The 17,229-nt window shown below is 33.2% G+C and overlaps 1 protein-coding gene across 5 annotated transcripts in view; it reads right to left on the bottom strand.

Moving 5' to 3' along the window:
* Window positions 1–17,229, bottom strand: part of STRN3 (striatin 3) — a 94,648-nt gene that overhangs the window by 24,612 nt on the left and 52,807 nt on the right. For 3 of the 5 annotated variants that reach the window (XM_046652027.1, XM_046652029.1, XM_046652031.1), the window contains 3 exons: window positions 10,858–10,987; window positions 9,499–9,640; window positions 4,287–4,397 (listed from right to left, as the gene is read on the bottom strand). In XM_046652027.1, the coding sequence (XP_046507983.1) occupies window positions 4,287–4,397; window positions 9,499–9,640; window positions 10,858–10,987 (383 nt within the window). The remainder of the gene's footprint in view (window positions 1–4,286; window positions 4,398–9,498; window positions 9,641–10,857; window positions 10,988–17,229) is intronic. The other 2 variants (XM_046652028.1, XM_046652030.1) reach the window with 1 other exon arrangement.

The raw sequence follows: 17,229 nt of genomic DNA, 5'->3' as shown, positions 1-17,229 counted from the left end.
ACAACTGTTGCCAATCTTTCCTTTTTCTTTTTTTTTGCTTTTTCTCCCCACATCCCCCCAGTACATAGCTGTATATTTTAGTTGTGGGTCCTTCTAGTTGTGGCATGTGGGACGCCACCTCAACATGGCCTGATGAGCAGTGCCATGTCCTCGCCCAGGATCCAAACTGGCGAAACCCTGGGCCGCCGAAGCAGAGCACGCGAACTTAACTACTTGGCCGTGGGGCTGGTACCATAAAAACTTTTTCTCAACTACTACAAATTATAAAACAACCAAGCTACCTCTTAACCATGACCACCAACTCCATACAAACTCACAATCCTCTAAATAGATTACGGGGTAATGAAAAACACACTAACCATGCCATGTGTAAGCCAAACTATGGACTGATGACTGTTGTGTTAGTGTCTTTAAATCCACACTTACAAACACACACACACTCACGACATATGAAATTCAGTTTTCTGTACACTCTATTATTGTAAGTAAAGTAGTACTTTTTTACTGAATCTAACATTTTCCCTTTCTCAAATGTGCCCTCCCTTTGTTAATCAATCTTATATTCTGAAGTGAAACCAACTATTAGCAGGCAATCCAGAAAAGCTAAGTTTATTTTAGAATGAGGATTTAGTTATGTCATGTTTGTTAGATCTGTTCTGTTTTCTATCAGTCTAATTGTAATAAAGCTTTCACATGACAACTGTCATCTTAAAAAGACAACATCACAACGTTAAGGAAAAACAACTAGCTTAGCTGCAAAGTGATTCTGCAGTTTAAACAAGTGTACTAATTCAAAGAGCATCAATCTGTTATTTTCTCACTCTTGTCAAAATGCCTAAATTATTTTCTTGGGGGAGAAAAAAAGTAATCTGAGTTGAAGCACTGAATGGTCTGTTTTAAAAGTGTGAAATTAAAGCTGGAAATGTACAACAACTGGATCTCTTAGCTGAAAATAATATCCCTGACTATGAAAGAATTGTTTTTGTCTTTGATTTGATGCAGGAAAAAGAATATTGGACTGTTTTATGAGCTCTTCAAATGTATACTCTTTCCTAGATAGAAGCAGCTTAATCATCGAAGATATTTTACACTACATGCCAAGGTGTTCTTAAAAGCCTACAGAAAGTTATTGCTACAAAAGATTAATTTCTCCTTAAACGCATTAAAATGCTTAATATACAGATAGAGTAAAGTCACACTTAACAAAAATATTATATTTCCTAGTGACAGTTTATCATCTTGGATCTGGAATAGCAAATGACAAATACTAAGACGAAATTTAAAACAAAACTAGAAAATGATCCAGGGACATTCACTTACAATTTATATTAAAAGAAATATTGAAAAAGTTAAAAAGACTCCCTTTTTCCAAAGTTATTGATAATCAAGTCAAAAGATGTATAGCAATTCTATAACACTAGAGAAGAGGAAGGACATATAAATCACATTCTATACATGGAAAAGACAGGAAAGTTAGGATAAATAAGAATAATTAGGAAAACTAAGACAAGTCCATCCACTAAGAACCAGAACTGTAAATACACATATTCTCAGAATGTGAAATCTTTGAAATGGGGAAAGCCTGTAAATCTTTTGAAGAAAGGACATGAAATAATCTAATCTGCTTAATAAGCCTCTATTTTATAGGTATAAAATAGCACAGGAGTAACCATAAGCCATAAGAATAAGAGCATCTATCAAAGGAACACAGATTACAAACCACAATTTAAACTTCCCAGGTTAAAAACTGAGACAATCATCAAAAGAAGTCTTAATAGATTTTAAACTCCTCCTTCTTATTCTAAGTAAAGGATCCAGATTTCAGATACTTCATACTTATTTCAGATGCTACACACTGTGTGATTTTTGTTATTGATTTACATGTTTTACTGAGATATAAAATACAGCAAAAATAGAGACCATAGAAAGCTAGAAAAATCCTACCAGATCAAGATTTTTAACAAAAGATAAACTTAACCTCCCCCTCATTCCCTTCCCCAATTATAGAAAGCTTAGAAATTATTTAAAAATGAAAGAAAACTGAGTTTCAGGTTAGATAATAGTATTGTATCATACTAATTTCCTGATTTTCATCACTGCACTGTGGTCATGTAAGAGAACGCCTTTGTGGTCAGGTAACATACTCTAAAGTATTTAAGGAGCAACATGTCTACAAGTTACTCAGTTTTCTGAACTGTTCAAAATAGTAAATGCATCTATTTACAGTGAGAAAAGGATAAAGCAAATGTGGTAAAATGTAAACATCTGGGGAACCTGGATGAAAAGTATCTGGGATTCTTTGTACTATTACTGCAACTTTTCCTTAAGTCTGAAATGATGTCAAAATGAAAAGTTACAAGGAAAAGGAAGCATAACCTATTTGAAGCCTGAGACCAGAATAACTGCATCAGCGCTCCTTAGTTTCATGGTCTTGACTTTTAGCAGCATTAATAAAGTACACCTCTTAAGTATACCTCACTTAACAAGAAACTAGTTTCTTCTGCAAATATATACATTATTTTGAACAGTTGAGAAAACTGAGAACAGACCTTAAGTTGATTTATATCTATATTTCTAAATCTCAAAAAGCCATAGATATAATCACATTATATCAGGAAAAAAAATGGGATATTTATATTTTAAATTAAAAGCCGCATTATCTAACACTTTCTTTCTTTTTTTTTTTTTTAAAGATTTTATTTTTGTCCTTTTTCTCCCCAAAGCCCCTCGGTACATAGTTGTATATTCTTAGTTGTGGGTCCTTCTAGTTGTGGCATGTGGGACGCTGCCTCAGCGTGGTTTGATGAGTAGTGCCATGTCCGAGCCCAGGATTCAAACCGACGAAACACTGGGCCGCCTGCAGCGGAATGCGCGAACTTAACCACTCGGCCACGGGGCTAGCCCTATCTAACACTTTCTAAGGAAATCTTAAGCAGATAAGTTTATGAATAACAGACATAAAGTAAGTAATCTAATATTAAAATAAACCACTTCATTTCTTTTAAAAAAAGACCTAAACCCTAAAATTCTGTCACTGTGTCTATATTAAAATAGTCAATCATGCAAAAGTACTTTTATACTCAACATGCATGAATTACATAGGTAAGTGATGTTAGAGCTGAATGTAGCCCCTGCCCAGCACAGAATGCTTTTAAAAAGCAATTCACACCGCACAGTCTGTAATTTTTTAAAGAACAGTCTGTCTTTTTATTCACATGCAATAATATAAATTAGCATAAAGTTATAAAGGAAAACTGCATAACAGGTAAAAATCCCCAAAACTCCACAGTTTATTAGTCTCCACAATAAATTAAACCATTCAAAAAATGCTTTACTGAAGGAAATTTCTACCCTTTCCATTACACCTGCCATTTCATAAACTAATGTCACCAGAGAAAAGAACGTGAAAGAATGCTTATACGGTTTTTCCCTTTGTCATCCAGTTTTCTTCTTGACATAGTCAAAAACCTTAGACTAGCAGAAATCAATGGCCAGTTCAAAATAAAGTTTTCCCAAAATAATTTTCAAGTTTCTCCATTTGCTACTCATAGGTCTGAAGATGTTTTTCATGTGGCTGTTTTTAAATTTTATTCACAAAATGGAAATGAATTACTTCTTTGAGAGGTGCTATAGCTAAATTTATACTTTTACAGTACATTGGTCAGGATAAAACATAGTGAAAAATACACTGAGGCACAAAAGACACTCAGGTATCGACCAAACAAACCCTACTGCCACCACTACCCTCTCCTTTGGCATTCCTCCAACAGAGTAGCCAAGAAAATACCATCCAGAAGAGCTTTCTGCTGCTGTTTTTATTTGCTGTTGGATTAAGGCCAGAAAGCAGAAATTACGGAAAGAGTTTTCCTATTCACTGTATTTCAGGATTCCCAAACTATGAAAAGTAACCTGGATATGAGTTGGTTATAGCTATAATACCATATGTACCAAAAATAGGGAAATTTATACTTCCTCCCTTTTGAACAAATTTCTGTTACTATAAATTCCAAGGCCAATATTCCTTACAATTTGGCAAACTTTTTAAAACTTAAAAAAAAAAACAAAAAATCTTCAAATTTTTCCTTCATCCTTATGCACACACTTAAAATGATTTTCCACTTGATCAATAATACATACTAAATTATATTTAAATAAATTTCAATTATACAACAAAATTTAAAGTTAGTCATCCCCTTTATATGAAACAAAAAAATACACAAAACAGAATTGAAGAATTTTTTTCTCAGAGATTTGCATACAAAAATTATAATAGAATCTGCACTTACTCTTCACCCCTTTCTTCCCCTTTCGTTCCTTCTTGTACTGTTCCTTCAGTTTACTTATTAGTCCCTGGTCTACATCCCAAACCTCAGTAGTTGGGGAGAGGTCATCTTTATCTACATGCAGCATATTATTAAAAGAAAAAAAATCAGCAGTTGGCAATGCAAGCTGTTGGCAGTAAACTGTTATAGCTTTACATAATCATAATAAATAGGTACTAACAGCATATAGTCAAAATACTTTAAAGGTGCAGTCTCAGTTTTCGTATTCACAACTCAGACGCTAAATGCCCATCTCATAAGTTTCTAAACATTTAATACTAACAACAGTTAAATGGTGCTTCATTTCTATGAATCACAAATTTGAAGGTTATTATTCTTTCAAAACTGATAGTCTTTCAATGGACTTACATCAGAATTCTAATGTTATAAAAAATAGATCACTGCATCTTTATAAAAACGTTAATAAAAAATTATTCAGCCAGCATCATAAAAGCAAATGAATGAATTACATGCGAACTACTCATAAAAGTGCAAGCTGGAAAAGTCAGTGCCATTTTATTGATGAAAATATTCATGCACCTTCTGTCACACTGATTCTGCATGCACAGGATAACTGTACTAATGGAGAGGCATTCTAGTCCAATATAATACATACATATAATTCCAAAATACAGTGTCTCCAATAATCCATACAAAGCATTCAGAGAATCCCACCTCTACCCCCGCCCCAGCCAAATAGTTCAACATCTCATTACCTTCTTCCATTGGTCTACAACTAAGATTAGCAAAAAAAAACAAAAAAACAAAACTCAAATTCCACTGAAGAATTTTTTGAGTTCATTTTTTTAGGGTAAGATAAAAGCAGTGACAAGCATGGAGAAGTGAAAACATACATTGCCGTACATCTGCTAAAGATGACACATCAGCTATTTTAGCTGAATAACAAATCCATATTTGTTTTAAGTAAATACGTGTGCCTGGAAAAAAACTACTCCATAGTAAACTAGAGGAAAAATAGCATTAAGAAGCAGCATAAAAATAAGTCTATTGGAATTATTTTAAATATTAAGGGTTTTTCCTTCCTTTGTTTAGTTTTAAAACAGCCATGTGTTAGGAAGTTTAACATTCTGTTACAGACTAAGAACTAGGAGTTTATATAACCTTGCTATTAAATAAAAATTAAACCAAAACATATAGGCTAAGCCAATCAGTCAGACTGACACAATAGTGAGATTTTATGGAAAACATACTTGTTAAAATTTTTGATGACATTATATTCTGGCTCACAAGTCTTATAAACTCCCTAGGCCTCACTCAGTCAATCTCTACAGTGGACATAAAAAAGTCTTTTTTTCCTAATAGATTGCTGTATGTAGTAAAGATAAGAAATCTCTCATATGAACGGCACACAGAAATTCAATCATTTACTGTATTTTGGGTCTTTCCTACTACAATTGTTATCACTTTCTCTCTTATCCATATACCTACGATCATACGTAAAAAGCTAAATTCAAAGCTTCAAGTTAATTCGCTAACTTGAGTTACCTAAAACTAGGTTGCTCAAGGTTGAAATTTACACATAAGATTATTTGTCAAACTGTAATACTGTTTGTGATATAGTTGTAACACTGATTTAAAGAGAAAATTCACTTTTCATGTACTCTAATCATGAAGTTTTCTGAAAACTACGCTTTATCAGGAATCATCAATTTACTGAATAAGAAAACAATGCGATCTAAAGAATTAATCATTTGCATCTATCTTAACAAAGCTGACAATTCTTATTTTTAAAAGTGACTACTTAAACCAAGACAAATTGACACATTTTGAGCAAATACTTTTTAAACCTCATGGAAATAAAAAGAACTGAAGTGGTATAAACTTTATACAGGAAACAGATATGACAGAAAAATTTAATAAGATAGCCAAATAGTTTTTTAAAAGACCTTTGCAGAAAAAATAAAGCTGTGAATAGCTATAACTAAAGTAGCAAAGGGTGGTGGAGTGGAAAAGCAAAGGGAATAAAAAAGGATAAGCTTAAGGAAAACAACAAATATTACTTGCAAGATAATCTCCAGTATAGAAAACAAAGGTAAACTCAGGCAGTGCAAAGAACAGGTGGGTGAATGCATATGTGCACAAAAACATCCTGGAACTTGCCTGGAAAGTAACGGCTGATTTGATATTGCTTATAAGGAATAGTAAAGAGCAAAAGGGAAGAGGCAGCATAATCTTCTACATATTAATTCTGTTTTTAAAAAATCTAAGGGGGAAAAAATACCAAGAAATGAGGTTGAATCAGTTATGGGAACTTTTTTGTTTAAAAGAAAACACAAATATGCACAAAAAAATTGACCCGCGACAACTGAAAACCACAAAAACAAAATTCTATATGGTAATTCTAACTACCAAGCAGAGAATTTATACAAATCTACTTAATGTGGCATAAATTTATAACTAACTTTACTTTATGCAAATATTCAGTACTTTATCCATTATGTTTAAATACATACATTCAGGTAGTAATTGCATTTTGTAGTCCCACAAATTAACCACAGATCGCAGTTTCACGGTGGGAGAAAATAACTAAACATCCTTAAAACGCCTATCTCCACGAGAGAAATAGCAAAATTAAGAAATATCCACTAATATTTTTGATTATGAGAAGAAAAAAAACTACCAAAATTAAATTCAGACTATCTAATGTGGATGACAGAAGAAAAACAATTTAAAAGCTTTCTAAAAAGCAGTGGTTTCATAGAATAAAAGGATTCAAAATTAGAGATATATGAGCAGATTCCTAGTATACAAAATAAAAAATAAGACAGATCATCCAGTGTGGGTGAGGTACTGGGATATATTTCATTAGGACAGACTATTTTTCTAAAAAATCTGTGTCCTTTCCCCAAAAATTAAATCTGAAAACCACTATCGTCTCATTTATAACTAAATTTAAAGTAAATGAATTACATAAATACAAAGGAGTGTCTGTAAATCCATCCTCTTTGTTTTAGAAAAACTGAATATGACCACCTGATGAGTAGGAAAGATCAATTCAGAAACTGCATAGATATTTTGACAGTTTTCATTTCTCAAGGAAAGAAACTACTTGAACCATTTTGTTCTTAAATAAGTCCTTTTCCTTTTCAAGAACTTAAAAAGCTTTAAAGATGTTTCAGTCTCATCTGAAAGGAAGAGACTTTGTTGGTTACTTCCATTTAAGAGATTCAGGTCACTCTCAAATATTAATAGTAAACGTAAATAAAGTATTGACAGTTGTCACTCACTAAGTAGGTCCTCTCTTGAAACTTGGCTCTATAGTCAATAGTCTGGACAGAAGACCAATCAACTGTATATAATACGATCCTTTTATTAAAGAAACAAGGCCATTTTATAAAATTAAATTCCTGAAATTTTTGTATATTCTTTTGACTGACAGTTAAATTTCCAGCCATTTTAGGTGAAGGAAATAGGAATGGATATGTGCCAAGATTTAGCTATACAAATGTTTGAAAACCACTTTTGATCCTTTTTTTTTAAATGAAAATAATCTAAATGTGCATCAGTAGAGCCCTGGTTAAATAAATAATGGAACACACTGGCAGAATATTATACAGCTGTCAAAAACGATGTTGAAGAAGAATAATATATTAAGTGAAAAGTGTGAGTTATAAATCAGGACACAGCAAAATCCTTTGTTAAATAAGGATACATATATTTATATAAATGTTAACCATGGTTCTCTCTACATAGTAGCATTATCGGTGATTTTTAATTCTCTTCTTCACATGTATTTGAGGGTTCTAAATCTCCTAAAACATATATGAATTATAAAATAATTATATATTTATATAATTTAACTATATTTCTGTAATTATAAAAAAAATCCAGAAAAAAAATAGTACCTTAGAAATTATTGCAGAAAAAATAGAGTATTTCCAATGTTGAATGGGTTACCCGCAGAAGTTAAAAGAAAACAGGTATTTTTACTGCTTCTCCTGAAAAAGACTAACTCTTAAGAAGGGTAAACTTCTAGAATATGGCTATTTTCAAATAATAAATACAAAAATGTATATTCAAAGTCTAGAAAGTAACTGTGGAATTTTTTCATATTTTCAATCAATGTGCCTCTTCTCGTTCCACTTAGAAGAGAGAAATGAAGGTCTGAAACCAATGCTTGAGAATCATAAACAATGAGAAAGCTGGTAGCAAAATTCAGATCTTTTAGGTACTCGATTTCTATCAGGATAGTCAACAAATATATTATTAGGTTTCGTTTCTCCTGCTGTAAGCAATATTCATTTTCAATACATAAATGAGGTATTTTTTAAATCCAAGTGTGTTTCCTATCACCAAAGTAGTTTTAAAAAATCTAGTGATAATTCCTCACTAATAACTAAGCCAACTTTGGTGTTCATGTGAAACTGTATTAAGGTATTTAGTAACCTTCTTCAATAAAGCTCCATAAACACAATTTGAGTTCCACCTACCAGATAACCCACTGAGATTAAAAGATGATTGAATGAACATATTTAATAGGAACATCATACTGGTCTTCACTTATTATCTTAAAACATTTTTTATACTTTTATTTTACTTTCTAATGGGGTTTTCTCCGTGTAAAATAGAACTATGTCTTCTCCCTTTTAGTTATGGCTGGATTATTATTAGCATTACATACTATTTCCAAAGGATAGGCCCTAATATTTGCACAGTGAATATTATATGTAATAAAGTTTAATACCTCCACTAAATCTTGTTCAATATAGAGCTACAATTTAGGATTAGTAGCTTTATTACTTTCTGGCAATAAGTCAAATAACACCATACAGGCATACTGAAAGAATTAAGCCTTCCTCAAACTTAAAGTCATTAACCAAATTAAATAATGGAAAAGTTTAAAACTGTATACATGCTTTTTTAAAAAAACATGCTAAGAAGAAAGGAACTGGATTTCTAAATTGACTAAATGCTTCAACTTTAAATCAAAGACAAATTTCAAAAATCAAAATCTACCAAAAGCCATCTAGTAACCAATTTAGTCACCAAATACAAATTGGTGCAAAATACTCTCAAATTATTCAATACCGCTTCCCCCGTCTCAGTTTAACTGCCACCATACATTCAGATACACACATTCTACATATAATATTTAATAATAATACATATTTAGGGGCTAGATGTTCTCCCACCCCCATATTTCTTATCACCTTACCCCATTCTGTGCCATCCCCTGAACTCCGTGCTTCTCCAGCTCCTTCACCATCTTCAGCAGTGACTAAAAAATCAAACTCTTTAAGTGCTTCTTCAGTATCAGGATCATCAGTTAGGTCAGCAGCTAAACCTTCATTACCTATCTGTAAATGGAACATAAGCCAAGAATTACTTTTATCCTAAATTTTAAAGGGATCCTGTGCTCACAATTACCTTTACATCTGCACTCCCATTTTTAAATCACTTAGATACAAAATTTCAGATTTCCATGTAGTTCACTAATCCCCAGTCATACCTTAGATAAATGGTTCTCAACAGTGCTGTGTGAAGACTGTTGTGAGATGTGATACAAGTAATGTGGTAATAAGAACAGTTAAAATGCTAATTGTCCAGAATAGTTAACTTCTTTAATTATAATAGATTCACAGTTACTCCTACTAAAGACCCATTCACTCACATTCTGACACACTGTGTTGAATTGACCTCACTCACTGAGAATGGTGTATGTAATCCATAACTCATATGGATATGGCACAGCTAAGAAAGATATTAACTACCGTAAGTCAATAGCTGTTGTAATCTTAGTAGTGCTTCACATCCCAGAACAAAAAAAGTAGAAAAGGATAAAAATCTCTATTCACTCATATTACATGAATATGTTACACATATGAAACGTGGCAGAAAGGTTGAAAGCTGCTTTTACAGACTGGAAGCTTTTGAGAAACACTGGCATTTTTTTCCACACGACTGTAACCATCCTAAAGAACCACAACTGAACCTATCCATTTGTTTTTACATACCTGAAAGTCTGTACAATACTATGATAATTCACAAATGCATCATTTCTCTACTTTTGCTCCTACAGCTAACCCACATCACCAGTGAAACAGGTAAAGTTGTTTCTTAGGCTATGAGCAAAAGTAAACTTTTATTAATCCTTACCAAGGAATGAGAATGCTGACACATACATTTACAATCCATAGGTGACTCCCTCACCCAGGAGGGAGTGTCCCCCACTGCAGCTTCAGTTAATTTGTCACTGTTTGCCGCACATGAAGAGGCATACTTCAGCAGTGAATCTTAATTGTGGCACGAGTGGAGAGGGTGTTGCTTTTTTTAAAAAGTTTCAAACCACTGGACTAGTCCTATAAAAACAGATCCTTTCTTGCCATTTAGTGAAGAGAGCAAATAATAATTTCTATGATATGTGAGTAAGTCAGTAAGAACTGACTATACAAAACCTTCAAGCGACATGATAAAAAATGATCAATCACTTCCAATGTAATTTAAGACATCTCGAAAATTTCTATCCTGAATATATGTATATATTTTAGCTAAGAACAGAAAATCAAGTTCCTACTTTGTGTTTATTCATCCGATGTTTGTCCTTTCCTTCTGGGATGCCTTCAATCATGTCATTTTCCTCTTCTTCATCACTGTCATCAGCATTTTCTAAGAAATTGAATGTCTCAAGAACATCACCAGAGGGCCTGTAAGAGGAAAGAAAGATGAATCTAAATATTCCAATGGTTAATTCTAATACTTCTTTCTGGTTCCTATTTTAATACAGTACTTAAAGGTAGTATAGAGATTCAAATAACAACCTACTTATAATGTACTGACTAAATATTTTACCCAAGAAAAAGAATGTTTGAAAGATTACGTATTTTCTATAATTAAAGTAAAAGTGATTGTTCTCTACTGTTTAGTGGTTACCAGGGGAAAGGGGATTGGGGGGTCAGCACAAAGGATGAAGGGGTGCACTTATATGGTGGCTGACAAATAATAACGTACAACTGAAATTTCACAAGACTATAAACTATCATAACCTCAATTAAAAAAAGTGATTGTTCTTTGTTGATTGTCCAAAATATTTTAAGAATTACATCAAAATAAAATCCTATAGTATTAGACACTCAAATGTGCTATTATTTCTCAAAATAAAGCCATCACAAGCAAGCAAATTAAACTTACCATTTCTTATAGCCCTACAACTTCTCTTATAGCTTGACCCAAATGTCTGAGGACTAAAACCAAACTTTAATTTATCAGGCTGCCCAGATTTAAAGTTATGGTAAATGAGATACAGAATATTCCAATTCATTTCACAGATTTTCTTACCTAGAAAATGAGACCCTTAATATATTAAAGAAATACTTTCAAGTTTTCCAGAACCACTCTTTTAATAAGTAATACTGATAATCTATTTTTATCTACTTATGAAGTCATTTTCTCAACTATCTCAGTTCCTTCTCTATATACAAAAGAGAGTTTTCAAACAATTGTTTAAATATCTGCCAACAGAGGTAATAACAGAACAGTGGAAATTTCAGCTCACTACAGACTTGAAATGAAAGCCTCTGCTCTTACACTAACTAGCTGCCTGAATTTGGTCAAGTCACTTAAACCTTTTGGCCTCAATTTCTTCACCTGTAAACTGTGGGGGTTGCACTAGATGATGTCAAATGTCCTTACCAATACTAAGAGAACACGGTAACAAAAAGAAGAAGAATCTAAAATCTAGGGTTTTTTTCCTCCCTGATTGGTTCTATTTGTCCAAATTAAGGACATAAGACAATCCAGACTATTTTTTAATAGCACTTTAACATGGTATAGGGTTTTAATAGGTCTACTATACTCTGCCTAATGCAGCACATTGTTTAAGGAACCATATAAAATCTGAATGCAGAAAGAGATGATTTTTCCAAATGCAAATTAGTAAAAACAAACACAAACCTACCACAATCAATAACACACACTTCTCAGCTCAACATTTATATGTCATAATATTTGGGGATAAAATGAAAGGCAAAGAAAATATTTGACAAAATTGGCACACCAATGACAGAAAAACAGAAAACAGTAAATTTAAGATATGACAATTTTGTTTTGAACTTTGATAAATTAAGTACTGTTGTACCCTGCATAGAAACTTCTGTCTCTAAAGTAAGAACTCACCTTTTAGGCTTTTAAAATTGTATTTGATCACACTAATACATGTGCACGGCTTTAAAAGTCAAATAGAGCACAATCCATAAGAGAAAGAAGTGATGAATTATTAGACTTCTCAAAATTAAAAACTTTTGCTCTTTGAAAGACACTGTTAAAAGAATTTAAAGTGAAGCCTACACATTGGGAGAAAATATCTGCAAGTCACATGTATAACAAAGGATTTGCATCCAGAATATATAAAGGATATTTAAATCTCAAAATTAGCAAATAAAACAAAAAATGGAGAAATTATTCAACTAGACAATGTATCAAAAGATAGGTGGATGGCACAAAGAGATGCTCAACATCAATAGTCCTTAGGAAAATGAAAATTAAAGCAACCATGGCCCATGAAGGGTCTGAGACTTTATGCTATTTGCATGTTAACATGCTTTCTTTTGAGGTGTTTCTTTTTAGCATTCATGATAATGGCCTTTGTAAGGATCTTTTTAAAATCAATTTTTCCAATCTAGAAACACACATCCTTGGAAATATATTCTGTAAATCTAGAAAATTTTCTTTTATTCACTACTTTAATAAATCTTTTCAACATCATTTTACCTGTTCTCTCTTTCTGAAACTCCTAGTCGGATGTTGGCCCTCCTGAACTAACCTATAAATTTTCCTGTCTTTTCAGTCCTTTTCCCTTTTTTCTGGGAGAGTCTTTTAACCTTATCTCCAAAGTTTCACATGGAAATTATTTCTATCACACTTTCTAATTTCTATTAGTTCTTTTTAAATCTCTGATTGAACCTTTAAAAATAATATCCTATTTGTTCTGTAGATGTATTATCTTCTCTCAGTCCTCTTAGAAAATTAGAGTTTTGAAAGTCTCTGTTCCCTGTTTTCTCTGAGTTCCTTTTTTTTACTGAAGTACAAATGACATACCATATGCTATTAGTTTTAGGTGCACATTATAGTGATTCAATATTTATCTACATTATGAAATGATCACCATGATTTAAATCTAGTTACCATTTGTCAACATACAAAGTTATTACACTATTACTGACTATATTCCCTATGCTGTACATTACATCCTCATGATTTATTTATTTTATAATTGGAAGTTTGTACCTCTTAATCCCCTTCACCTCTTTTGCCTGCCCTCCCAGCGCTCTCCCTTTGGTAACTACCAGTTTGTTTCCCATATCTATGAACCTGTCTCTGTTTTGTTTGTTCGTTTGCTTTGTTTGTTAGATTCCACATATAAGTAAAATGATACGGTATTTGTCTTTGGCTGTCTGACTTATTTCACTTAGCATAATACCCTCAGTTCCCTCTGTGTTGTCACAAATGGCTAGATTTAATTCTTTTTTATGGTTGAGTAATATTCCTCTGTGTGTGTGTGTGTGTGTGTGAGTACCACATCTTCTTTATCCACTCACCTATCGATGGACACTTAGGTTGCTTCCACATCTTGGCTACTGTAAATAATGCTGCAGTGCCCACTTCTGGGTATTTACCCAAAGGAAACAAAAACACTAATTCAAAGAGGTATATGGACCCTTCTGAGTTCTGGTTTTTGTGTGGTTCCTTTGGTCTCCAATTTCCATATTAAAGTCTTTCCTATTAGGTGTTCACATTTAAGAGTGAGGCACCAAAAAGCTAACTGGATATATTGTGTACAAGGGTGAGGATGGCAAGCAGCTGGCTTCACTTTTGCATGACAGGACAGAGGCCCAGTCATCTGACTGGCAGATCCCAATTGTCGGTATCTATTAATGTGATCAATTTCAATATCCTGCCTGGAGGGGATATAAGACCAGCTGCCAACATACCAGAAGCCAAACAGCAGAAGAAAACAGAAGATCTCCCTGCTCAGCTGGAGAAAATGCTCGGGGTGGCACACAAATTTGGCGAGATTCCAAACAAAGTAAAAAGAGAAAGGGAGCAACTACTGGAGGTTCACAGGTAAATCAGACCAATTACTAAAGAATCTTCTCAGTTATAAGATCCAAGAGAACTCTACCCAAATAATTCTTCATAAAGTGGATGCTCTGTGATACGAAGCACCCGCAACACCTCGCTACAATAAACAAAGAAAAACAGTGACATTGACTCAGCAGAATCTAGTAAACATTACTCTTGGTGGGGTCACATTTCAACTGGATACACAATATTCCATCATAGTTAACACTTATTTTGTGCCAAGCTTTGTTCTAAATGCTTTACATTAATTCATTTCTTCTTCATATCTAACCTATCATCATCATTTTACAAATGAGAAAATTGAAGCACAGGAAGGTACAGTATTGTCCCAAAGTCACAGTTAGTAAGTGTCGAAGCCAGGATTCAAACCCAGTCAGTCTGTCTTCAGAATTCACATTCTAGACCATTAGGCATAATACATATTATGATCTAAAATTTACCATTCCTCTACTATTGAACATTAAGACTGCTTCTAATTTTTTACTATTATAAATAAGAATGTGATAAACATCTTTTAGCTGAAATCTCCATCAATATGTGAGATCATTTTCTTACTTCTAGGGGTTTTCAAAGGTCCTGATAATAGATGAACTACACAGCATCTACATTAGTGCAGACTCAGAATATTTAAGTAACTCAAGAAGGAAATCAGAGGCCGGCCCTGTGGGCGAGTGGTTGGCCCAGGGTTTCGCCAGTTCATATCCTTGGCGCAGACCTAGCCCTGCTCATCAGGCCATGCCGAGGCAGCATCCCATATGCCACAACTAGAAGGATCCACAACTAAAATATACAACTATGTACTGGGGGGTTTTGGGGAGAAGGAAAAAGAAAAAAGAAGAAGGAAATCAGTTTTAATTAAAAACAACAATTAACTAAATACCTGTGGGTGGATGAACAGATAAAGAAAATGTGGTATACACCTACAATAGAATATTATTCAGCCATAAACAAGGAAACCTTATCATATGCTACAACATTGATGAACCTTCAGGACGTTATGCTAAGCGAAATAAGACAGTTGCAGAAGGAAAAATACTGCATGATTCCACTTATATGAGGTATTTAAAGTAGCCACCCACAGAAACAGCATGTCAAATGGTGGTTACCAGGGGCTGCAGGAAGGAGAAAACAGGACATTGCTATTCAGTAGTACAGTAGTTTCAGTCATGCAAGATGAAAAAGTTCCAGAGGTGTGCTCTACAACATTGTGCTTATAGTTAACAATACTGCACTACACACTTAAAATTATTTGTTAAGAGGGTAGATCTCATGGTTTTTACCACAATGGAAAAAAAACCTATTAAAGTCTTTACCTTGCAAAGGCAAGAAGCTTTAGAAAAAGAAGATACAGTCTGTTGTGGATCTTTAATTCAGATTTAGGAATGGTACAGGAAACTCTATTACACTAAAGTATCTATAAATTCTATGAACTACTTAACCTGATTAGCTGACAAGTTTAGTTAAAAATGCATGATAATACTTTGGCTTTTTCTCTCATGCTACAGAAACTCTATGCTTCCTGAAATCCAGAGTAAAGAAAGTAACGGCTCTATTAGATGTCAAATTGTTTTTATTAAAGAGATCTTATTTCTCAGAAATAAAAAACTTAAACCAAAGGCCTATGTTAACTTAAAAGTTATAAATCATGTTTTAAATAATTGCATAATGTCATAAAATATATCTAAGGTATAAAATAATGCGAGTTTATAAATTTTATACATTATTAATTTCTTAAGCTCTTAAATGAACTCATTTGGTTTTTTCCCATTCTCTTTTCCTTTGTCCTTCCAATCCGTGTTCTTCAAAATAATATCTAGTGGTTAAAAAATGAAAAAAGTTCCACTCGCTTGACTCCTTGCATTTATCAAGTCTGTATTAATCAAAAGTATTTCTGGTAGACAAAAAGAAGTGTTGACGAGGATGGTGAGATATCAAAATCCTTATGAACTTCTGGTAGGAATGTAAAATAGTTCAGCTACTTTGGAAGTTCTTCAAAAAAGAGAACAGAGTTACCATGTGACTCAGCAATTCCACTCCTAAGTATATACTCAAGAGAATTGAAAACGGATGCTCACACTTGTACACCAACCTTCACAGGAGCATTATTCATTATTCCAAAAGGTGGAACCAACCCACACACCCAAAAACTGAAAAGAATGGATAAACAAAATTTGGTATACCCATGAACAGAATATTATTTGGCAAAAAGGAATGAATTACTGACACATGCTACAACATGGATAAACCTTAAAAATATTATGCTAAGTCAAAGAAGTCACTAATAAAATAATCATTTCTATAGAGACAGATCAGTGGTTGCCTAGGGTTGGGGGAGTGGGAGGAAGTTAGGGAAGAACGGGGAGTGGCAGCCAATGAATACAGGGATTCTTTTCAGGGTGATGACGATTTTCAAAACTTAGACTGTAGTGATTGTGTGAACATCCTAAAAACCGTTATACATTAATGAGTGAAATTTATGGTATGTGAACTGTATCTCAATAAACACACTAAATAAAAAAAGTATATCTGGTAGCTTTCTGAGCCCAAACATAACACAAAACTCTGTTTCTTTCCTACAAGAGTCTAAATAATCACTGCTATTCTACTTATAGAGGAGTAGTATAATTTATTGAAAATATTCTAGCAAAAATTTAAAAATCAGGATGTTAAAGTACTTCTAAAAACTACATGAAATCACCCTAAAATTCTAAATTTGCACCTATTTTAGAATTACAGCCACTCTCAAAACTTTAGATAAATTTTAAAAGTACCTAAATAGAAAATTTATTTGCCCATGGTACCATTTGGG

Source organism: Equus quagga, chromosome 2 (assembly GCF_021613505.1).
Source record: "Equus quagga isolate Etosha38 chromosome 2, UCLA_HA_Equagga_1.0, whole genome shotgun sequence".
NCBI lineage: Eukaryota > Metazoa > Chordata > Mammalia > Perissodactyla > Equidae > Equus > Equus quagga.
The sequence above is the reverse complement of the archived record's forward strand: the minus strand, read 5'-3'. Positions and strand labels throughout refer to the sequence as shown.